Source organism: Mustela lutreola, chromosome 3 (genome assembly GCF_030435805.1).
Source record: "Mustela lutreola isolate mMusLut2 chromosome 3, mMusLut2.pri, whole genome shotgun sequence".
Classification (NCBI taxonomy): Eukaryota; Metazoa; Chordata; class Mammalia; order Carnivora; family Mustelidae; genus Mustela; species Mustela lutreola.
The window spans coordinates 148,573,265-148,599,052 of record NC_081292.1 but is presented as its reverse complement, the minus strand read 5'-3'; the positions used below and the strand labels follow the sequence as shown (position 1 = coordinate 148,599,052).

Here is a 25,788-nt window from a genome sequence, read left to right as displayed (position 1 = left end):
ACCAGGCATCTAAGATATAAGATTTTAAAGTGTGCTCAGGGTCTCACAGAGTTAGCAGTAGACTAGTTAGAACTCAAGTTTATCAGGCTTCAAAACTTGTGGTCTACGTTATCATATTACACTGCAACTCTAGTATAGGTTTGTGTTTTTACTTGAATGATACCATATTCAATTAGAAAATACTGTACACTTCTACAGGTCAAGTTCAAAGTTACTACTTCGACTAAAATTTCTGAAACATTCCAGAAGTAGTAAGTCAGTAAGTCAGGAAGTGAAAAGGAATCAAAGGAGGTACTGTTAGAAAAGAATAGACTGAAGTGCAAAGGCTTTAACGTGCTATGTTAAGCACTTGGGGTTTTATCCTATAGACCAATGGTTCTCAGCTTCTAGTGTGCATCAGAATCCCTGGGAGGGTGCTGGCCCTGCCCCAGAGCTTCTGATCAACTTGCAGTTTCTGTAATCAGTGTGGGGCTAGAAAAGAAGAGGTCAGGGCTGACCCCAAGTCTTTAGCTTGAGAGACAGGATAGATCATGATGTTACTAAATGAGACAAAGATCAGAAGAAGCCGTGGATTTTATAGGGGAGAACTCACTAAAGCTTTTTTAAAAACTTATTACACTTGACATATTTAAAGGCAACCAGTGGAGATGACCAATGGGGAATTATAGGCATATCTGGAATTCAAGTGTGAGGTCAGGGGTAAAGACATTTAAGAGTCAAATAACATAGAAATAGATGTCTGAGCTACAGACATTGATAGAAGATAAAACCCCAAATACCAATAAATGGATGGCTAACCAACCTCTTGATTTTTCTCTTACCATCAGTAAAACAGGCCTCTGGCTCATCTGAATTTACAGGTTCAGCCTCCGCTTCTTCTCCTTCTCCTGGCAGAGGGTTATCAACTGTGCTGCACTCAGAGGAACTCGACCGGTTCAATCTCTAAAAAGAAATTCACCACCCCACCAGATAGTTCATTTAGAGGTTATTCAAATCTTATATTCAAGCCATATTTAATAATCAAAGTCATGCAAAGTGTTGTGAAAAAAGATTAACAGTATGATGGCCATAAAAACGTATAAACACATATTGAGGTCAGGTAACCCTGCAATACATCTATGCTTGATCTTTCTATCTACACATCCTGTGAAAAATAAATTTTATCATATTTAGTATGCTGACAAGTATTTGGACAGAATTAACACAAGGTAATTTTTGTAAACTATAACATTTGCAAAGTATTGGCCACATTTTTATTGTTTTATGTTTAATATAAATTTGTGTACACCAATAATTATTATATTCAGACAACCAAGACCCTAGTAGAAATAACACAAGTGCCAAACTGCCAATGCCTGATAACTGACAGATCATATCTGACAGTTGGCAGAAAAGCTTGTTGATATTTAAAATTCTAAAAAAGAAAGAAATTAGAGTAAGATGAAATTCAAACATATTTTTTCTATTATCTCTTGGATTTAAGAATATGTACCAGGATGATATAGATAGAAGGCTTTTGATCAAGACCAAAGAAAGTCAAATATTATATTGGAATCAGAATGCCAAAGACAATAGTAATTATTTCATCCAACACCACCCATTTTAGTATAAAATTTCAGGATACAGTTGAAAAGATCATAAAGTATTTTCTATACTGCCAAAAAACAGTGGCTACCAAAGTGAGAACCACATGCAAACTCTGAAACAAATATTCAACGAAATTAAACATGGCAGACTCACACATGACAGGAATGAATTCATTGTCATTATGATCATATAATTGATCATAACACAAGTTTTTCCCGCCCAGAAATTTATGATCAAACATGATGTTTACAAACATACACATACACAGAAATTTTTAGAAAAAATACATACAGCAATTGTAGCAAAACTCTGTCAATTTTTCCTAATATTGCTTTATAAGGGGTAGAGCAGGACATCAATGGAAGAGTTCATTTTCATTCTCATTTGCTAAACGACATGTGAATATTGAAACTAGTAGTTATTATAGCACATGCTTCCCTTATTAAGATTACAGCTTTACTATTTTTTTAGAATAGTCCCACAAATACAAGTGTTAAAGGTAGGGAAATACTCGTTTCCATTAAATTGATATCTTAATCTATTAATCTGCATTAATATCATAGGCCTAATCTGAAATTAATTTTTAGAGATTTACTGGGAAGGTTAAAGTATTCATTATGAGTACCACATTCTCAGTGCTATTATTATGACACATTATTCAATATTAGTAAAAAAGACATTGATACATTATTGTACATAAGGAATGATGTAAGTAAAGTTCTTTATAAAGACAGTAAAGAATTATGAATACTCTAATACTTATAATCTACTGCCATTGGGGCATTACTCCCACCAGGTCAAAGAGTTTAATAATAGTATCAGTTATGAACAGTATCATTGTGAAATTTCATTTAAAAAGCAGACATATTGAATGAATTCATCTAAAATGACTTTAAAATAAATAATTAAATTAAATCAAAAATTTTTAAAAAGACTACATTGCTTTAGGTTAAATACTGTAATTTTGACCTTGCAGTACAATAAAACTTTCTTATCTAAAAAAAAAAAAAAAAAAAAAGGAAAATAGAAAAATAAAGGAAATAGAAATTAATTATAAGTCTGAATATATCTAAGGTTTTAAAATATACATTACTCCAAGAAACAATGGGGAAATGTATAATTACTAATGCAGCCTACTGTGCCAATTACCACAAAAACTAATTTTGAGTAATATCTAAAAAACTACAATTATTTGATGCCCTCAATTCTTGACTTCTCAGCTGAATGTGGACTATCACCAGGGAATTGAAAGAAAAGGTACTATGATTCTGTGATGACACTAAGTCCTTCAAATGTGAAAAATTGATTATTGCCCTGGGTTTTGAGGCAGAGCAGTGGGAGAAACAGCTGAGAGAAAGAATGCAAAGCACTTTCCTGCTAGCAGCCAAAATACTGACAACTAGCAAATAGTTCTCATGGTTTTCTCTAAGGTGGCCACAATTTTTAAATAAAATGATTCTAATCTTCAAAATGCCTACTTGGGCCAAATTAATGAGAACGTCTTCAACTTCATATTTGGTTTTCTCACTGATCATTAACAAAGATATGCCAAGTTAATTTATAAACAAAATTAAGATGATTTTACAACGTGTCTTTTGTCAGTCTGAAACCTTTTATATTCATAGCTTTTATGGCAATTTTTTGTCAATTAAATTCAAAGTTTGGCTCAAATTTTATATCATAAATAATACTTATTCAAGAGGATTCCTCATCAGAACAGACATTACTAAAATATTTTATATGAACGGTAGTTTGCATCATACACTAAATTGCTATGGCTTTTTAGAAATTCAAGTTTAAAATGTTTTTAGAAATTCCATGTTTTCCTGGGAATGAATGAAGTAGTCAAAAAGTAGTTATTTTTGGACTGTATATATTAAACATTTATGCATTTATGTGCATGCCATAGTGATGTAGACAGTTTAATTCTAATCTTGTCAACCTTTAAATTTAAAATTTACTGAAGTGGAAGTTTTTTTTTTTTTTAAATATTTTATTTATTTATTTGACAGAGAGAAATCACAAGTAGATGGAGAGGCAGGCAGAGAGAGAGAGAGAGAGAGGGAAGCGGGCTCTCTGCTCAGCAGGGAGCCTGATGCGGGACTCGATCCCAGGACCCTGAGATCATGACCTGAGCCGAAGGCAGCGGCTTAACCCACTGAGCCACTCAGGCGCCCTGGAAGTTTTTTTTAACAAGGTCCAAAAGGATGCCTTTAAGTAGAAAGGCTAACATCTATAATAAAACTTTCTCTTAAAGGGTAATGCATTTTATTCTCATAGCAGGTACTGCTATATTTAACTATTAAAATTTCTTATTTTCTTGTTTAGTACACAGAGAAGATCATGTCAATCATTAGAATCATTTTACATAATTATATGATTAATTTCATATCTATAAACTTAGTCACTTGTAATTTAGTTTCCTTTCTTATAATTTTGGAAATTGAAGAATTATTATAGTACATTAAAACCAGTAAAATAAATACTTTAGTATAAAAATTTCCCTTTCAATATTACAAACATGCTATTTTATAATTTTTGCATGGATTTTATTTTTAAGAAAAGGGAAATATACCTTTTGTCTCTTACTTTTTTGCATGGCAGCAAAGATAATTTTTTTACCTTTGACAGCCTACATAAACAGGCTATAAACACAATATCATAGATGTAAACTCATTAGCATTAAGAATAGGAATATGCTATACACAGCATTCCTACTTTTTTATTTAATAATGTGGTATTGCCTATAGGTACTATTTAAAATTTTGTCTTTCTTTGCTTTAGATAAACTTTACATACTTGATTAGAAAATTTAAATGTATAAATAATATATGATAAAAAAAAAAGTCCTTTTTACTCACTCCCTGATTCTATCACCTTGAAGCATCTAGTATATACACAGTGTGTATACACACACACATACACCCTCACACACACATATTTATCTTTCCATATTCTTCACTGTGCATCCATAAAACACTGAAGTAATTTGGAACATTCTAATATTGCTTATAAACAACAGCTATCTCAGAAGCCCCTTTCAATGACTGAAAATATCAAATTAAGATGGTGAAGCAGTAGGAACTTAATGTTTGCCTTGTCCCTTGAACACAGCTAGATAAGTATCAAATCATTCTGAACATCCAGGAAATTGCTATGAGGACTGAGAGAACAAACCGCACACCTAAGAGGAGACTACAGCATGGAAGGTGGGAAGTGAGGGGATGTGATTTGGGGAAGAGAAGGATCACAGGTGCTACAGAGGGGAGGAAGTCATGATCACAGAGAGTGGACAGAAAAAAAGACAGAGGGAGAGAGACAGAGAGAGCAGCGCAAAGGGGACCATACAAGAAAAATGCCTCCCCAAAATCAGTGACTGGGAAAACAAGAAGGGCTGTTTATCGTAAGTTTTTTTGGCCAGTGGAGCTCAAAACCTAGTGTTAGAAGTCTGCACTGTGGTCAGTGTGGAGTCTGGTGGGCCCAGCAGTGCTCCTGTGGTGAAGGAGGACAGGAGCCTGGGAGCACAGGGTGTGATGTGAGGATTGCCTGGGATGCACTAGAAGAGACAGTTTCCCCTGCTTAGTGTGTATCTGGGAAAGGTGGCGTTACCTCTCAGGGGAAAAAAGAGCTGGTGGGTGTCACTGTGCTCCCATTCCTTAGCATAGGGGTGGAGACACCTGCTGAGGGTAGCTAAACTGGAGGCTGGCTTTTTGTTTTGCTTTACTCTAAACTCCAGCCTCCTGTGTGTTACTGCAACCACTCCTCTGAGAAAAACTGGCACCAGCCTCAGTACGGCAAGACCCTTCGCCAGAGGACCAGTGCAGATCTGTGCAGACCAGTGCAGTTCCCTAAAGTGTGGAGTTTTGAAACTCAGCCAACATAAAACACAGATGCACTGCATTGCTGGGAGGAAAGGGAGCATGGATACAGACAGGGTGAAGCACGGGGAACTGAGGGAAGTCTAGGACACATGAGGGGAGATCGTTCACTCTTCTGTGAGAGCTTCATGGACAGTGGTGGCCATGAACTCCCCTCTGCATGATGAGGGAGAGGGTTGGTACCATTTTTCACCCCTGCCCATCAGCATGCACTAACTTCAGTGAGCATAACAGCACCGACAGTGGAGGCCCGAACCACTTACATCAACCTCTGCTTCCATCCATTCTGTAGGTGCTTCTTTACTAGGGTTAAGTGTGTCTGAGAACGAGAGCAGCAGGTCCCTCTTCCAGAAGACCAGCACAAACCCCTGCATGTACCAAGTCTAGTGACCATAGAGTGCTGCAAAGCTTTGGCTCTAGTGGAAAGAGGATCTGGCCTCTTCTTTAATCCTTTTTTTTTTTTTTCTTTTTAAAGATTTTATTTATTAGAGATCACAAGTAGGTCCAGTGACAGGTGGGGGCTGGGGAGCAGGCTCTCTGCTGAGCAGAGAGCCAGATGCGGGGCTCGATCCCAGGACCTTGAGATCATGACCTGAGTCAAAGACAGAGGCTTAACCCACTGAGCCACCCGGGTGCCCTGGATCTGGCCTATTTTAACAAGCAGACCAAAGCACACCAATTTAAAACTCACCACACACTGGACAAGATCCAAACACTCCCCACTCAAGGCAAGAAGTAACTCTGCAGAAGACTGACCTGAGGCAAAGACAGCCAGAACACAGGAGAGTGCACACAGCATACAACAGAAATACCTTCTAAAGTGCCAGGCTCTGGACAGTATATGATCTCTTTTTCATAAAGCCATTACTCTCAGGAGCAGGACACACTAATACACAGAAGACAGAGACCTAGACAAATGCCAAGATAAAGGAATTCATCCCAAAAGAAAGAAGAAGAAAAGCTCATAGCCAGGGACCTAACCAAAACAGATATAAATAATATGCCTGACACATATTTTAAAACAACAATCATAATGATACTAAAGCATAGAAGACATCAGAGAGTCCCTTAGTGCTGAGATAAAAGACCTAAAAACTAGCCAGGCTGGGGAAAAAAAAAAAATGCTACAACTGAGAAGCAAACCAACTGGAAGTAATGAGAACAAGGATGGAAGAACAAGAGGAACAAATAAATGATACAGAAAATAAAATTACTGAAAGTAATGCAGCTGAAAATAAGAGGAAAAGAGAAATACTGGATTATGAATGTAGACTTACAGAACTCAGTGATTCCAGAAAGTATCAGATCATAGGAGTCCCAGAAAGAGAAGATGGGGAAAAAGGGAAAAGGTTTATTTGACTAAATTATAGCTGAAAACTCCCCTAATCTGGGGAAGGAAACAGACATCAAATGTGGGAGGCACAAGAATTCCCATCAAAATTAACAAAAGCAGGCCAAAACCATGACATACCACAGTAAAATTTACAAAACACAGAGATAAGTAAAAAATTCTAAAAGCAGCAATGGAAATGAAATCCCTAACTTATAAGGGAAGACAAATAAAGTTAGCAGCAGACCTAACCACAGAAACTTGACAGGCCAGCAGATGTAGCATGATAGAGTCAATGTGTTGAATAGGAAAAATATATAGCCAAGAATACTCTATCCAGCATGTTATCATTCAGAAGAGAAGCAGAGATAAAAGTTTCATAAACAAACAAAAACTAAAGGAGTTTGTTATCACTAAACCATCCCTACAGGAAGTATTAAAGAGGACCCTCTGAGTGGGAAAGGAAGACCAAAAGTGACAAAGACTAGAAAAGAACAGAGAAAAATCTCAAGAAACAACAACTTAACAGGTAATACAATGGTACTACATTCACATATACCTATAATCACTCTGAATGTAAATGGACTAAATGCTTGAATCAAAAGTCATAGGGTATCAGAATGGATTAAAAAAAAAAAGGAAAGAAAAGAAAACAAGACTCATCTATATGCTGCCCACAAGAGGCTCATTTTCAACCTAAAGACAGCTGCAGATTGGAAATGAATGGATGGAGAACCATTTATCATGCTAATATATGTCAAAAGAATGCCAAATAGCTATACATGTATCAGACAAGCTAGATTTTAAACCAAAGACTGTAACAAGAGATGAAGAAGGGAACTATATCATAATAAAGAGCTCTATCCAATAAGAGGATCTAACAATTATAAATATGTATGCCCCCAACTTGGGAGCACCCAAATAGTTAAAGCAAGAACAAACACAAAGAAACTCGCTGATAGCAATACAATAATAGTAGGGGACTTTAATACCCTACTCACAGCATTGGATAGATCATCTTAGCAGAAATCAACAAGGCTTTGAATGACATGCTGGACAGGTGGACTTAAGAATATATTCAGAACACTTCATTCTAAAGCAGCAGAATACACATTCTTTTTGAGTGCATATGGAATGTTCTCCAGAGAAGATCATATACTGGGTCACAAATCAGGTCTCAAGATCATACCATGCATATTTTCAGACTACAATGCTATGAAACTTGAAGTCAACCACAAGAAAAAATTTGGAAAGACCACAAATACATGGCGGTTAAAGAACATCCTACTTAAGACTGAATGGGCCAACCAGAAAATTAAAAAAGAAATTTAAAAATACGTGAAAGCAAATGAAAATAGCAACATGATGTTCCAAAATCTTTGGGGTGCAACCAAAGCAGTCTTAAGAGGAAAGTATATAGCAATACAGGCCTAATTCGAGAAGGAAGAAGTTTCATATGCACAACCTAACCTTACCCTAAAAGAGCAAGGAAAGGAACAGCAAATGAAGCCTAAAGCCAGCAGAAGGGAAATAATAAAGATTAGAGCAGAAATAAATGAAATAGGGCCACCTGGGTGGCTCAGTGGGTTAGGCCTCTGTCTTTGGCTCAGGTCATCAGCTCAGGTCATGATCTCAGGGTCCTGGGATCAAGCCCCACAACAGGCTCTTTGCTTAGCAGGAAGACTGCTTCCCCCCTCTTTTTGCCTGCTGCTCTGCCTACTTGTGATCTCTCTCTCTCTTTCTCTGTGTCAAGTAAATAAATATAATCTTAAAAAAAAGAGAGAGAGAAAGAAATGGAATAGAAACAAACAAACACAAAAAACAGTAGAAGAGATCAATGAAACTAGGAGCTGGTTCTTTGAAAGAATTAATAAAATTGACGAACTCCTAGCCAGGCACATCAAAAAAAAGGAGAAAGGACCCAAACAAATAAAATCACAAATGAGAGTGGAGAGATTACAGTCAATCACAGAAATACAATTATAAGAGAATATTATGAAAAACTGTATGTCAACGAATTAGGCAATCTGGAAGAAATGGATGCATTTCTAGAAATATAAACTCTGAAAACTGAAACAGAAAGAAATAGAAAATTTGAACAGTCTGATAACCAGCAAAGAAATGGAATCAATAATCAAAAATCTCCTAACAAAAATAAAAGTCCAGGGTCAGATGGCTTCCCAGGGGAATCCTACCAAACACGTATAGAGGAGTTAATACCTAATTCTTTTCAAACTACTCCAAAAAGTAGAAATGGAAAGAAGACTTCCAAACTCATTCTATGAGCTCAGCATTACTTTGATTCCAAAACCAGACAAGACCCTACTAAAAAGGAGAATTACAGGCCAGTATCCCTCATGAACATGGATGCAAAAATTCTCAACAAGATACTAGCAAATCAAATACAAATTTACATTAAAAGAATCATTCACACAACCAGGTAGGATTTATTCCTGGGCTGCAAGAATGGTTCAATATTTGCAAACCAATCAACGTGATACACCACATTACTAAAAGAGAAGATAAGAACCATATAATATTCTCAATAGAGGTAGAAAAAGCATTTGTCAAAGTACAGCATATATTCTTGATAAAAACCCTTAACAGAGTAGGGATAGTGGGAACATACCTTAATATCATAAAGGCCATATATGAAAGATCCAAGGTAATATCATCCTCAATGGAGAAAAACCAAGCTATGGTCAAGAAGAAGACAGGGATATCCACTCTCACTATTGTTATTTAACATAGTCCTGGAAGTCTTAGCCCTAGCAATCAGACAACAAAAAGATATAACAGGCATCCAAATTGGCAAGGAAAAGGTCAAACTTTCACTATTCTATGTAGAAAACCCAAAAGATTTCACCAAAAAGTTGCTAGAACTGATACTACAAATTCAGTAAAGTCACAGAATACAAAATCAATGTACAGAAAGCTGTTACTTTTCTCTACACCATTAATGGAGCAGCAAAAAGAGAAATTAAGGAGTTGATCTCATTCACAACTGCACCAAAACCATTCGATATCTGAGAACAAAACTAACCAAAGAGGTAAAAGATCTGTACTCTGAAAACTACAGAACACTGATGAAAGAAATTGAAGATGACACAACCAAATGGAAAACATTCCATGCTCATGAATTGGAAGAACAAACGTTAAAATGTCTACACTAACCTAAGCAATCTACACATTTAATGCAATCCCCATCAAAATACCACCAGCATTTTTCACAGAGCAAACAATCCTAAAATTTATATGGAACCATAAAAGATCCCCAATACCCACAGAAATCTTGAAAAAGAAACACAAAGCTGGAGGCATCACAATTCTGGACTTCAAGATGTATTACCAAGCCATAGTGATCAAGTGATCAAGACAGGATGGTACCGGCACAAAAGCAGACACATAGATCAATGAAATAGAAGAGAAATCCTGAAGTGCACTCACAACTATACGGTCAATTAATCTTTGACAAAGCAGGAAATGATATCCAACAGAAAAATTCTCTTCAAATGGTGTTGGAAAAACTAGACAGTTACATGCAGAAAAATGGAACTGGACCACTTTCTTATACCATACACAAAAATAAATTCAAAATGGAAGAAAAACACCTAAATGTGAGACAGGAAACCATCAAATCATTGAGAAGAACATTCTTCGAATTTAGCCATAGCAATTTCTTACTAGACACTTCTCTAGAGACAAGGGAAACAAAAGCAAAAATGAACTATTGGGACTTCATCAAGATAAAAAGCTTCTGGCAGCAAAGGAAACAATCAATAAAACTAAAAGGCAACCTACAGAATGGGAAGAGATATTTGCAAATGACATCTGATAAAGGGGTAGTATCCAAAACCTATAATGAACTTATCAAACTTGACACCCCCAAATCAAACAATTCAGTTAAGAAATGGGCAGAAGACATGAATAGATGTTTTTCCGAAGAAGGCATTTATATGGCTAACAGATACACGGAAAGAAGCTCAACATCACTCATCGTCAGGACAATACAAATCAAAACTACAATGAGATATCACCTCAACCTGTCAGAATGGTTAAAATTAACAACAGAGAAAACAGCTGATGCTGGCATGCATGTGGTGAAGAGGGAACCCTCTTATTCTACAGGTGGGAATGCAAACTGGTGCAGCCATCCTGGAAAATAGTATGGAGGTTCCTCAGAAACTTAAAAATCGAACTACCCTATGGCCCAGATATTGTACTACTAGGTATTTACCCAAAGGGTATAAAAATATTGATTCAAAGGGACCCATACTTTATAGCAGCATTATCAATAATAGCCAAATTGTGCAAAGAGCCCAAATAACCATTGGCTGATGAATGGATAAAGAAGATGTGATATAGATAAAATGGAGTATTACTCAGCCATAAAAAGAATGAAATCTTGCCATTTGCAATGACATGGTTGGAACTAGTATATTATGCTAAGCAAAATAAGTCAAAGAATGGCAAGTACCATATGATTTCACTCATATGCCAAATTAAAGAAATGAAATAGATGAACATAGCAGTAAATTAAAAAAAAGAAGAAGAAGAAGAAGAGAGAGGGAGGTAAACCATAATGAGCACTGGCTTTTATATGTAAGTGATGAATCACTAAATTCAACTGCTGAAACTAATATTACACTACATGTTAACTAACTAGAATTTAAATAAGAACGTGTAACGTTAAAAAATATGATCAAATTAAACTTTTTATAAAATTCTTCATGGTTCTTCTTTTGGTTACCTGGAAGGTGTGTTTTCTACAACAATGACTATGAGTACAGATTGTCAAATATAGGTGTCATATGAGAAACTGTCTTAAGCTGGTAGCTTACAAATTTATTATTGACATATCCCGAAATAGGCATCTACATCATAAGCCTAGTTCACGATAGTGTGGATGGTAGTTAATGCTAGTTGGTCATTTCTTATTTCAAGAAGTATGAAATATACCTGTCTAATAATTTGATAATCTGGCATTTAAAAGCCAAAAAACATCAAGCCTACAGCAGCATTGTGGAAAACACCTTATTCAAAGGGGATGGTTGGTGTTGAAAATATTCCAAAGATGTTACATTTAAAATATATACTATAATACTGCTTGCTACATACAACAAAACATATTCTTTGAGGAGCAGAGCCTAGAATCATTATTTCACCTGAGCATCAAAATAAAGAAACACAGAGGACAGCAAGAAGTTGGGAGAAGCAAATCAAAGGGAAGGAATGAGCATATAGGGACAGAGAAATTACGAGCAACATTACTGGTAAACTAAGCTCTACTGTATGTCAGTAAGCTTAAGAATTTCTTTTATTCATTTCAAATCAATATCACCCATCTTTTATTTTTACAGTCTAATTTACAATTGATATTCATAAGAAAGGCTCTGAATAATTAAAGGAGTAAAATGGTGAAGTTCAGAATAAAGGATCAAAGGACCTTTAAAGAATTCCACAAAGCGCTACCATGCTTTGTGTAAGAGGCCAATGTTTTCCAACTTACTATTCTATTAAGGGATAACATAGCATTTAAATATTCTTTTCTGATCTGGAACCAAAATACGTTTTCCTCTCCCTTGCAATTGTTAGGGTCTTGTCTGTCTTTTGGAGAAATGTAAATATTATCTTCCTACAGCTTTTTTTTTTTTTTTTTCTTTTTAATTGGAGATTACCTATAGTATCACCATTTGTGTTTTTCATCTTAGGAGTATTGACATTTAGTTCCTTTACATGATTTAGCATTCCAGGCCCTTGAAGTCCCTCCAATCCTTCACTGATCTCTCTGAAATTTTGGTCTCTTTCAAGATTCTTTTTAAATGGTAATGCTACTTAAAAACTACTAAAGATATCCTGGAGAAGTCATTAATATTTTCTTTGCCTTTTCATTTTACTTCCATTTAAATTATGAAAAAACATCAGCGTAATTAACAGTTACAGTAAACTCTTGATTCACATTATAATTATGGGCAACTAAAGCCCAGCACTTTTTCAGAGAAAAGGCAAGAAGAAGAAGTTTCCCTTTCCTAGTGTTCTTTATGACTGCAAGAGAAACAGTGTGGGCTTTTAGAGAACAGGTGCTTGTTCAGCAGGAAAACCACTGAACACTTCCATCGCTGGGTCATTATGGGATATAGCATTAGATGATGGAGAAATAATGAGATCAAATCTTCCACCACCATGGAAATTCAAAATAAAGCAAATTATTTCACTGAGAGTTCTCAGTTTTCCCAGGGTGCTTCCTATCCAATAACACGACAACTTATATGCCTAAAAGGTTAAGATTTTGTATATAAAAGCAAACAAACAGATATTGGCCACATAAGAAGCTTGAACTGATTACAGATTTTTTCCACCAGATCCTATAGTGTCCTCTTGGACCTCCAAAAGTCAAGTGGCACTCACCAATAAGGCTTTGTTGTGTGATCAACCGGCAGTATTGAAGGGCTCTGTACACTAACACAGAACCATCTGCAGAAAATATTTAAGTAGCTGAGATACAGTGGGTCAAATCAGAAAGAATATCTTACAGAGGACAATAGAGGAAGGGAGGAAAAACTGAATGGGAAGATATCAGAGAGAGAGACAAACAATAAGACTCTTGACTCCAGGAAACAAACCGAGGGTTGTGGATAGGGAGGTGGTTGGCAGGGTGGGGTAACCAGGTGATGGGCATTAAGGAGGGCACGTGATGTGATGAGCACTGGGTGTTATTCGCAACTAATGAATCAATGTACATTATATCAAATGCTAATGATGTAATATATGTTAGCTAATTGAATTCAAATTTAAAAAAGAGTATCTTAAAAACTTAGAAACAAAGATTTAAACAGTTCTACTGAGGTCCGCTAGAAAATTGCAACAAGTGGGTAAATAAGAATTGGAACAAAGGCAAACAGGGCAGGAAAATGTGAGGTGAAAGCATAGACTCTAAGTCGCACGCTCATTCATTAAAAAGAATAACAAACAAAAAATAAACTACTGGTATATTTACGCTACCCCCTAAAACCACTCCTAATGAGAAAGGGCATGGAAAGACAAATTCCACTGAATGGAACAATTACCATTGTTTTTTTAAACACATGGCTTTCTAATATTGAAAATACAATGTAAAATAAAAATTGGCACAGACAAAATATATCTTTCCTAACCTTTATGTAGGCAGCTTCTGCCAAAGAAAAGTGTTATATTTCAAGTCATTCTTCACAAGTGAAATATCCACAGTTTTTTGTTTTCAGGAGAATGACCATTCGTTAACATACACCTCATATTCTCCAACAGTTTGGTAAAAAAAAAAAAAAAAAATAGATAGTAATCATAATTCAGGAATTAAATACACACACATATTTTTGGAAACCGTTTTCTCAAAAATTGTGCATTTTACCTATACATATATACATACTATTGTGAATGTATGCATCTTTATTTAGATTCTAGGGGAAAGAAATTTAATCCATTCTGAAATAAAAAAATTTTTTACAAGAGAATATAGCCTCTGAATCACCACCCATCTGAAATAAAGAAATGTGTCTTTTACTTAGGAGCACCTTTAAAATTAACTTCAAGGAAACTAGAACAATATTAGCTTGTTTTTTTAATTGGAAAATATTCACATTATTATCCCTAAAGTGTACCATTTTCAAGATAAAGTTTTGCTTTCAATGTTGCACAATGGAAAACAACAATACAGACATCCCAACAATGACAAAAGCAATTCAAAATATGAAATAAACTATAAGAAAAAAGAGAAGATTCTTATTAACATGGATTTTTTTCCTTACAGGAAGTTATTAATTAGAGTTCATCCATTCAGCAAGCTATACTAAAATTAAGACAAAATGTATCTGAGTGGTGTATTTTCTTTTACACTTGTTAGAAATAGTAGGTATGGCAATCCATATTAATTTGCTTCCAATTTTATTAAAAGTATTTTATGTCTTATTGAAAGGTTTAGTGTTCACTTCATAATATATTCCATTTATACCTCTTACCTTCTTGATGCTATGCTATATGCCTTCTTATGAGATTTAACCAAAATAAGAAACATTCTCATCAGTGCATAATATTGCTTTTGGAATCAAATTAAGCATTTCAAGCACTTATAACTCGTTCGTTCATAGGCTGAGCCTATAAATTTTAATTGATGCATTTTATATATGGTCAAATAAAATCAAATGTTAGTTACTGAATTGATTAAATAAATAAATTCCTAGTTATCACTGTGTTCAAAATCATTGCAAAACATATTCAAAGTTTAGCCTAGAAACCGGGTACTTTGGCTCTGTGTACTCAGAATCCTGCTTACTTGTATGAGTCTGAATTTCTATAAATACAGATCTAGTATTAGAATGTTCTTTTTATATTCTGACATTTTATGTTTATGTCTGAAATATTTTCCCACAAAAATGGTTTCTTAACAGTTTTAATTTACTAAATTTAAATGTGATAGTTTATTTCTTCCAACTTTACTGAGATTAATTGACATATAACATTATGTAAATTTAAGGTACACCATGTGATGATTTGATTTGATACATGTATATATTGTGTGTGTATGTATATAAATATATCTACCACAGCCTTCCCACATATAATTACCATTTGTTGTTGTTGTTACGATGAAAACATTAAATTTCTACTCTCATAGCAATAAATCTGACAATTTAATGTGACACACATTAGATTGGTTTAGATTAGGAAAGGCAGTTGCTAGAGGTTTTCAAATTAAATGTTGCTTCAATGGCTTCTGTTACATGCTGTATCTTACTTTTATAATCCATCCAATAAAAATCTATAGATCATGCATTGAAATAATCTAAGGATATGAGAGATATATATCAAGGAAGTCATCAAGAGGATCACAAAAAATGATGGAATTGCACCTGTGACATGCTATGATGCCAATTCATCTACAGAACAATTGTATATGTTTCTACTTTCTTGCAATGGAGCAGGCAGAAACATTTTGTAGCTGAACAGCATGCATGACACTGAAAAATATATCATATACGTATGCTTTTTTTTTTTTTTTAGATAACCTGTATAAAAGTGGTCACATATGTCTCTGTCTGGTTAAAAGCACAGAGCTGCATCCTTGATTGATCCAGTTTGGTTTTACCCCTATGAGAAGTAAGAAGGTTAGGTACCGAAGTTTAGAAATGCATAACGATGAAATAGATTAGTCAACTGATTTGAAATGTTTAAAGTCACATACCTGAAAGTAAAAATGAGTTATATGTTAGAAATACATGCTAGATGCTCAATGCAAAGCAGTATCTTTGAAACACAGTAGTAAGACTGAATATCATTCAACACAGATTTTAAAACAATCAACTCAACAGTTATATATATAATTCTATTATTTAGGGGATGAATTTAGCTACTATAATTTGATAAGGCAATCTTTTGCATTCTGTTTGCTCCTTGTAACAACCATCTAAAAATAAGTGATGCTCAGTTCCAGAGTTGGTGAGAGTAGGAGTAGATAGTTTTTAAAAAGCATATTCTAAAATTAGAATTTCATGAATTACTTTTAATTATCACTTTTAATTTTGACATTTAAAACAGCATTGAAGGAAAAATGTTTCCAAATTTATCAAAATAAAAAGAATAAGAAACAATGATTTAAGCGTCTGATCAAAATTTCATTGTTTTCAGACACATAAAGAAATCCAGTAAAGATGATTCTTCAAATATTTTGAAACCAATCTGCAAAAAAGAAATGGTTAAGTAAAATTCTTTTTTTTTTTTTTTTAAACATTTTTATTTATTTATTTGACAGAGAGAAATCACAAGTAGATGGAGAGGCAGGCAGAGAGAGAGGGAAGCAGGCTCTCTGCTGAGCAGAGAGCCCGATGCGGGACTCGATCCCAGGACTCTGAGATCATGACCTGAGCTGAAGGCAGCGGCTTAACCCACTGAGCCACCCAGGCGCCCGGTTAAGTAAAATTCTATAGTAGTCTTCTTCTGTTTTGTTTTGTGTTTTTAACTATCTGCATAAAAATAGGATCAAATACCAGCTTAATTGTATAATTAATGTATCCTATAACTAAAATTATAAAATTGTGTAATTGTAACTAATGTCTAAATCTTGCTAAACCAAATGCAATTCTGGAAGAGGTTATTTTATTTTCTTAAATGCAATGATAAGAAGAAATCAAAACTGCTTTCTTGGTGAACATAATAACTGCCTGTTTCAGGGAAAAGCTTCATAAAAAAATCTAAAGAGAGACCAAGTAAAACATAATTAAAACCACCACATACTAAAAAGACGTAAAATATTTAACCTTGATGACTACAAATATTTAAATAATTTTTTATTAAATCAGTAAAAGGAGTGTATTTCATAACAAGTAAACATGTTTAACTTTCTCCAAAGATAATGGCTTTTAAAATTGAAAAGATTGAATACTGAACAGATGAATGGGTAGATGGACTAATGCATCGGTGAATCAGGTAAGCAACATGAATGTCTGTTCCTCTGCCTGGAGTTCCCTTCTCCATTACATCCACTCAATGAAATGATCACCATCCTTCAGGGTCTGGCTCAAATCCCACCTCCTCTCACATGCCCTCAGGCTGACAGAGTCTTACTCAATGCATCCTCAATGGGCTGGTTTATTATTTGATCCTGGAACATGCTTTGTTCTAGTTATTTTATTGAGGTAGACTATAACTTAATAAATCAGCATTAAAGAGAATCAGAAGCCAAATATGAACCAGCATATGCACAATACCACTATGCCAGAAGTTTTGATCCTTAATTGCAACATTATGGTGCAAAACAGAAAATAATTATATTCCTACTAACATCTTGCCTTTCTATGGTATATAATATGGTGGTTAAAACTTGGGGTTCAAACTTTAAAGAGACTCCCAGAAACATCAGTGACTAATCAGCATTATTTCTTAATTTTTCAGTATTTTGGTTATCTGTAAATATAGATGAATAATATCCATTCTCCTAGTTGTCATAGGAAAGTTATACAATGTAAATGAAAGTGGCAAATAGGTACAATTTTCCCTTGGTTTCTTTGGTGCGTTCTTCTTTTGGGTCCACATCTCAAGTGTTGAGTTGCTCACTTGTCCTCTTACTTTCATGGTCCTTGTAGTGTAGTGGGTGCTGTGGTGAGCTGCGCCAATTCCCTGCTTCAGGCAAGCCTCTCATCCCTCCAACTACTGGGAGTGTTGGGGGCTGAAGGCTCACAACTGAGTCCCCGCATGGAAACTGTCATGCAGAAGAGAGCTGCTTCACCCAACAGTTACATCTCCCCTGGAAGGATGGAGAGGAAACCTGCATCTAATGACTCATTGGTGGGAGGGAAAGGCCTGACTCCTTTGCTTCAATTAGGACTACTCCATAGTAGGGTCACCCTAGTACCTACTGGAGATGCCCATAGGATCAGCAGAGGCATCTGCTGAAAATACATAACATTTCATTTCTCCCTGTCCCAGTCATCTTGCTTCCCTCATTTCTTACAGGTGGTAGGTGTTGCTCCTGAGAATACTCCCCAGTAAATCTCTTACACACCAATTTCTCTCTCAGAGCTGGTTTCCCACAGAATCTGTCCTCAGGCTGACTCTCTGTATATCCTATAGTTAACATAACTGAACACATAAAATCCCTACCTGTCTACATCTCTGACTTGTCCTCTTTCCTTGGAACCAAAGTTTCCAAATACATACTGTTTGGCATCACTTGGCTATCTGGCAAGTAGCTCACAATTAAGATGCTCCCAAATTAAACTCTGAGTATATTCTATCTCTTAAATTTTCTCCTCCTTTTACGTATTTTTTAATAGCATTGATACCCATCCAGTCTTCTAAGATAAAACCCAATGTTACGAGTCAATCTGTATCTCCCAAATGGGCTCTTCACCTCTATCAGAAAGTTCTTTCACTTACTCTGAAGAAAGAATTTATCTTTTAACTATAAAACTCCTTCAAATGCCATTTCCTCTGTGAAGTGTTCCAATTTATTTTTAAGATTAGTTATACTCTCCTCTATCCTGTGTGAATGTTTTGTCCTAAAACCAAACCCTGTTTTAATTCTTTTTTGTATGTTTAATTATAATTTCTGGTTTCTATATGTGTTTCTCCTCAAAGGCAGGAAACTTGCTTTACTCCTTATCACTTAAAACCGTTTCAAACACAAAGACCTATACCTATAGCCTACCTCTACTGAAGAAATGAATGCATTAATGATGTGTCTTCCTAATGTCTGGCAGGAGTATGGTAACAAGAAGAACTTCAGTAAATGTGAGTTCAACAAATGAATAGCAATGTTTCACAAAAAATGTTCTCTAATGTATTCCTTTGCAATTTTCCCCCCAATGATCAAAGTTAATGAGGGGTTTATTTGGAATTTGGTTCCTTATGGAACATGAAGTTTTGTATAAATGTGTTTGTAGTGTTTTAAATGATGTTCTCTTGAAGGAGGGTAGTTTGATTATGTAAAATTTGAATATTTCATTGACCTCTTTTCTCTGAGGACCTCAGCTAGTTCCATCACAACTTTGATATAATGTTTTAAAACACCAACAAACAATTAGGTAAAGCTAAGTATCTGTCTTTGGCTTGAGGAGGAATGAATGGGGCATCTCTCTAGGAGGAAATGTTTACAAAGAATGTTTCCTCTCTGCTGAGTACACAATATGAGCAAATTCACTTAAGCAGCCTTGATAAGTAGATTCATTTGTCAAAAGAGCAGTAAAGAAGTACTTGGGGATTAGATTCACAGTGAAGAAAGGAGCTTCTCTGTACTACTTTAAAATCACATGAGACTGTTTTTGTTTTTAAATATTAGGAGAAATAAATTTGGATTAATGTTTTCCTCTGAAATTTGCATACACTTCCAAAGTCCATTTTACAATTCTATAAGCTGCTTCTTTTTTTTTCATCTTTAGAGCAGAGAAGGAAGTAGTCTGTAGCAATAGAAAACAAAGAGAATGACTCTAATCTAAGACCTCTCCATTAAAAAATATTAGCTATTAATTTAGTTTTGTAGAATTTTAAGTTTTGACACTTGGCACAATTAAAAAAAACACTACACTTAAGAATTTAGTTAAGTCATATGCCAATCACATACATTAAATCATTGTAGGTGGATAAATTTTTTTTTTTTCCCTCAGCAACTCAGTGCCTGGAGCATAGCAGAGCTCAATACATATTTATTGAATGAATGGGTTCATTTCATGCTTCGTTTGAGGCTCATAATCAGGAAGCACTTCACTGCTAATGGCAAAAATCTGTGCAGTGTGCTGCTAATGTTTGCCACATGCTTAGAGGACTGCAGTGCGCCTCAGGAGGAGGCTGACTTTGAGAGGGGCCATTAGTTCAGTGCCTGCATTCTGAGAAATAGGGACAAGTCTTATTTTCAGGGGTCCATGGAAGATAACAATATGTCTTTCTCAGTTCTGAGACAAACTCTATCTTAAGAGAAATGCTGATGTTCTATTGCCAATTATTTCCTTAGAACTGTTTATAAGATATTTTACTCAACACTTTATTTAAACTCATCTCTTTGGTCGTCTTCTGGTAAGGTGTTTTATTACAAAATATTTTTACTTCATTCTGGAGTGCGTATCAGGACAAAGGCACTTGCCAATATGAGATCTGATATTAGAAGATGAAAAAGTCTGTCAAATATAATGGGAAAACGGGACACTAGGCCATAAAAGAGAAGTTTTTTGTTTTGTTTTATTTTGTTTTATGGTGGGGGGGGCATCAAAGGTTAAAGGTGTTGTTTCCCTCTGTTCAAAATGCAGATTCGACAGGCAAAAGGGGAAGTATCTTCAGTCCCTGAATAAAGAAAATGACATCTCAGAAACCTGGGTCAGAACATGCTAAGGATGAATTTAGGTTCATTTCCCATGAGAACTCAATCCATCACAGTGGCCAATGGGAACACCACTGATAAGGACTCTAAAGTTGCTTCCAGACTTAGGCAGAGAGAGTTCAAAGGATACAGCCCAGATCTGGTGTTTAGTGTGTCTTTTACACACTAAAATTGTGAACCATTGATCTACATCCTGCTACTTCTCTTGACTTTAACTGGTAGCAAGTAACTACTTATACTGTATATGTGGTCACTCAATCCCATACCCATAATAACTGTTAATCAGACACTTGCTTTCCAAAAGACACATATCTAATTATTTAATCATTTAATCATATCTAATCATTTACTCTTTATTATAATTCTCTTTTGCTTATAGAGGAATTAAAATACAGTATCAGAAAAGAATGTAGATTGTTCAAGACCATAGAGTTAGTAAATACCAAAGCTAGAATTTAAGGCAAATATTCTATTTCCAGAGGCTCCTATTCTTAAACATATCCCAAGGAAGTGCTTAAGATTTAAATAATCCAAATGTATTGAATCAGGCATTACTTTGTATTGGGTAATCAAGATTTGCCCTTTGGGCAAGTTTCTTCAAGAACATGGCAATCACTCTTTCAAAGAAACCTTAGGCATGAAAAATTAGAAAGTTGGGAAGGAGGGAATAAGTAGTTAAAAAATTTGGGAGCTCAAGTGGGAGCTGAAGATTAGGGGGATAGAGGAGGGAGGTTAGCATGAAGGGTAGTAGAAGCACTCTCGGTTAAGAAAATCTACATTTTTTTTTTTTTTTTAGTAGTTCAAATGGAAAAACAAAAACAAAACCAAGTCATAATGAGAGACATTTAAATCTCAAGCAGCTGGAGAAAAGACTTTAACATAGGGTTTCACAGTTGGAGATACTATTACCTCTAAGGTACCCAACGAATTTCCTATAGATCTTAAACTTTTGTTATTTCTCAAGTCCAGAATAGCAAAGTGGGTTTGAATATACTCACAGTGTGAGATATGTCATGGAAATTTTTTTATGATGAAGGGCAATCATTCCAAGTCCATGATTTTAAATCCATACTTTTAGGGGATAATGATGATGAGTTCAATAATAAACACAATAGCTAGCATTGTTTTAGGATTACCAACTCAAATATGGTGCTAAATGACTTAAAGCAATTAGCTTACCTATTCTTTACTACAAGCTATAATGTAGCCCCATGCTCCTGTGTATTATACCATATAAACCACAGATATGAAATAGAAAAAGTGTACATTTTTTCTCATGTGGCTACAACTATAAATATAAAAATGACAATCAAGAATATTAGAATATTACTGCCAAATGACCCTTAGATAACACAGTTTAAAGGCACTAAATTCCATGCTTTTCAGGAAGGGTTTTTGGGATGGATGAAAGAGTAACTTTATGGGTGGTTATAGCAACATTATCAACAATAGCCAAATTATGGAAAGAGCCCAAATATGGATGAATGGATAAAAAGGATGTGGTATATATACAATGCAATATTACTCAGTCATCTAAAGAATGAAATCTTGCCGTTTGCAATCACATGGATGGAGCTAGAGTGTATTATGCTAAGTGAAATAAGTCAGTCAATGAAAGATAAATACCACATGATTTCACTCATATGTGAAATTTAAGAAACAAAACAGATGAACAAAGGGAAAGGAGGAAAAAAGAGAAAGAAGGAAGCAAACCATAAGAGACTTTTAACTATAGAGAACAAAGTAAGGGTTGGTGGAGAAAGGTGGGCAGGGGATGGGCTAAATGGTTGATGGGGACTAAGGAGGGCACTATCCCGTATATGTTAACTAACTAGAATGTAAATGAAAACTTGAATTCAAAACCAAAAAAATAATCTATTTCAGTAATGAAACAGTTTATAAACTAAATCACTAATTATAAAAAAAACACAGCTGGCCACTATGACATCACAAACCTCCTCTGGATGCTACAAGGTAGGTAAATTTTTCAGAAGCATGCCTCATTAACCCAATAGGGATGTGTGTTTTATCTGTGAAATGGACAAAGACAGGGCAAAGAAGAGAGAAATAGGACTGATCTATGAATCACAAGACTGGGGCTCTTGTCATGGCTTTGCCTTTGAACTAGGTCTAACTGTGGATACAGTCACTTCCTCTTAATTGAGCTTTTCCGAAAATGAGGTGCTAAAGAGGCAGATCTATAAGATTCCCTTCAAAATGTCGTAATTAACAGAGCAAGAATAAATCTTTTGTCTGCCACAGAGGACCTCCATTTAAGGTCAGCCCCCAGTTTTGGGTAAAGGAAAAATGACCACGTAAGAAATGATTCTTCCAAATATTAAGATCTAAAGAAGTATTTGGTAAACTCTGCCAGCTAACAACTGTCCTAACACCTGGAATCCCAAACTTATTCAGAAAGCCTACCAAGCAATTTTAGTGTTTCAGCTATGATCTTCACAAGCAGAAAAATGAGTAATAGAACTAGTTTCCCTTTCCACATGTGACTGGGCTCAGATCACTTCCTGAAAAGTGGTGTGTGAAATCTGATTTTCTACCTTCAAGCTGAAACAAGCAGTACCTCTTCTGTGTAAAGGTTTTAAAAATAAAAAATTAAAAAAATTAAACATGTCATTCCTTACTTTGTCATCTTGAAAAGAATTTCTTTGGCTACTTAGAAATACAGTCTTAATTTATATAATCACGTATTCACTCAGTAAGTATTGAGCACTTACTATGCATGCAGCACTGGTCATATGGCTAGGAGGCACACACACACACACACACACACACACACACACACGTATGTATCTTTATTCCAAAATCCGATGGAAATTCATGGAGGGCAGGTCTTAGTATAGGGAGAAGCAGATAGAAGGCATGTGATAAATGCCTCTCAAATACTTCCAAATGTGACTGAAAGAAAGGAGTACTACTTTTAAGGGATATCTTGAAACTTTGAAGAGATACCATAAAAATGCTTTGTCTTAAAGCTCATGGTTATTCTATTCCATATTAATAAGAACACAGTTCAATTAATAAAAATGGTAAAAAACTGTTACTTTGAATATATACACAACCAGATGTGGAGAAAGAGGATATTAAATTTTTGATAAAAGATTCCTGTTCTCAATGAGTTTAGAGCAACCTGTGATGTATACAATAATTTCTCCAAAAAAGTAATAAAATATAAAGTTAAACAATAAATCCAGAAAATTCAAACTGAGGAAAGCTCCTATCTCTTTGCAGAGGAATTAAGAAGAATGCAATAGCTACCACTTTTGAGTACTCTGAGTAGTGTTCTAAGCATTTTGCCCATGTTAATTCATGTAATCCTTATTACCCAACCCTGTAATGTAAGGCCTAATAATTTTACACATGAGGAATGTCTTAAAGGATGTATATAGGATTTTGACTGGGGAAGGAAATCCCAAGCAGAGTGATGCACAGTGCGAGTGTTTGTGGTCCAGAAGGAAACCAGGCAAGCAAGCACTGGGTGACACAGCTGGTCAGCTGGATGGTGTCATGGTGTGAAGAGTTTATCTACAGTCTGTAATTCTGGAGACTTGGGGGACCAAACATACTTTAAAGGAGTGATGTGATCAGGATTGAACCTGGGTAAAATTAATCCAACTAGTGATCTGGAATAGATGGAAAATGTAGGCAGAGACACCGGTTGACACACTATTTGGTATGGTTTAGGCAAGAAGTAGTGAGTGCAAAGGCAAACAAAAGTGACGAGAAGGAGCAGTGGATTCAACAGACAGGAAACTGTATATGATTTTATAACTGATAACAAAAGCGGATGAGGGAAGGGAAGACTTAAACGTACCTGGTGCTTTCAAATCTAGCTAAGTATGATTGCATCAATTATTAAGAACCAGTAAGTAAAACCTCACCAGATGAATCTTCAGCAAGCTGCTGTGTAAACTCACAAACACAAGAAACTACCAACAGTCTGCAACATTAGAAAGAACTTATCACAGAAAAAATTTAAAATTTCATTTCATTTCACACTAATTAATAATAGGAAACAATGTGTATGAAAAATCTTACCCCTTTGCTGTATTCACTCTCTGAATCACTGCTAAGTTCCTCGGTATTCATATTTTCCAAATCGGATTCCCCGGGTGCAATAGGCACTGTCACTGTCAGGCTGGGATTATGAATAAATGATTGACAATCACTTTCTTCCATCAAATATTTGTCCACGCTGCTTCCAAAACCACTGATCTGGTCTTTTTCTTTGTGGTAATTGTGATCTCTGTTCATTTCAGCAAGTGTGCGGTTAGATATATAGTTTTCCTTCTTACTATTTTGATCTTCTGCTCTTCCTGTATCTTTGGAAACCTTTGGTTTCTTGGAAAATGCTTTGAGAATAAATTCACGTAAGGTTTGTTTCACATAATTTATTCCCTTTGTAATTCTGGCCACTGCAATCTGGAGGTTGTTTGCATCAGTATCTTCTTCAATTGCTGTAAGATTGTCTGAGCTAAATGAGCTCAATAATAAAGCCAGAAATAGATTGAGGACCTACATCAGGATGCGGGTGGGGAATGGAGAAATAGGGAGACAGGAAATAAAAAAGAAAATAAGTACATTTTTCTGAAATACAGGCCAAAATCCAAACCAGTATTAAAACTCCCTGCACTTCTTCACACAGAGAGAACATGTGATAGGGTAGAGTAGAGCCCAGACTCCTTTACTGTCTTGTCCATCTGTATCCTGACTCCTGGGAACTCTGGGAAGCAGAGGTCAGCCATACCCAGGAAGGACTTCGCATGAGGATCAAAGAGAAGGCTCTCTTCCCATTATCGTTATGTCATTCTTAAGTTCATCTCTGGCCAAATTCCCTTTTACGGGAATAAAAAGTCTACCTAATGTTTACCTGTGATTAATATTTGTCACCTATGAAAAAAAGTAGAACAAGAAAATTGTGAGGAATGTCTGTTGTGCTGAAGTAACCTATGCCAACCTCTGTGCTTGCTTTTCCCAGAAGAGATATCAGTTTTTTGCAACAAATGGAACATATAATACTCACAAAGCTCCTGTAATAAAATATTCTGTCCAAGAATTGTGCCAGCTTGCAACTTAATGAGGCTTTTAAAGCATAGAAAAGGACCTGCCCACTGAACCCAATTCAAATGAGATAATGG

The 25,788-nt window shown here is 35.4% G+C and overlaps 1 protein-coding gene and 1 long non-coding RNA gene across 6 annotated transcripts in view; one reads left to right on the top strand and one right to left on the bottom strand.

The window, feature by feature from the left end:
* The window catches only part of SCN9A (sodium voltage-gated channel alpha subunit 9), a 171,305-nt gene that overhangs the window by 39,887 nt on the left and 105,630 nt on the right, over positions 1-25,788 (bottom strand). The window contains exons 17-18 of the mRNA XM_059167130.1: positions 24,689-25,165; positions 822-942 (exon numbers count right to left, since the gene is read on the bottom strand). Of these exons, the coding sequence (XP_059023113.1) occupies positions 822-942; positions 24,689-25,165 (598 nt within the window). The remainder of the gene's footprint in view (positions 1-821; positions 943-24,688; positions 25,166-25,788) is intronic.
* The window catches only part of LOC131827142 (uncharacterized), a 167,900-nt gene that overhangs the window by 88,973 nt on the left and 53,139 nt on the right, over positions 1-25,788 (top strand). The window lies entirely within an intron of this gene.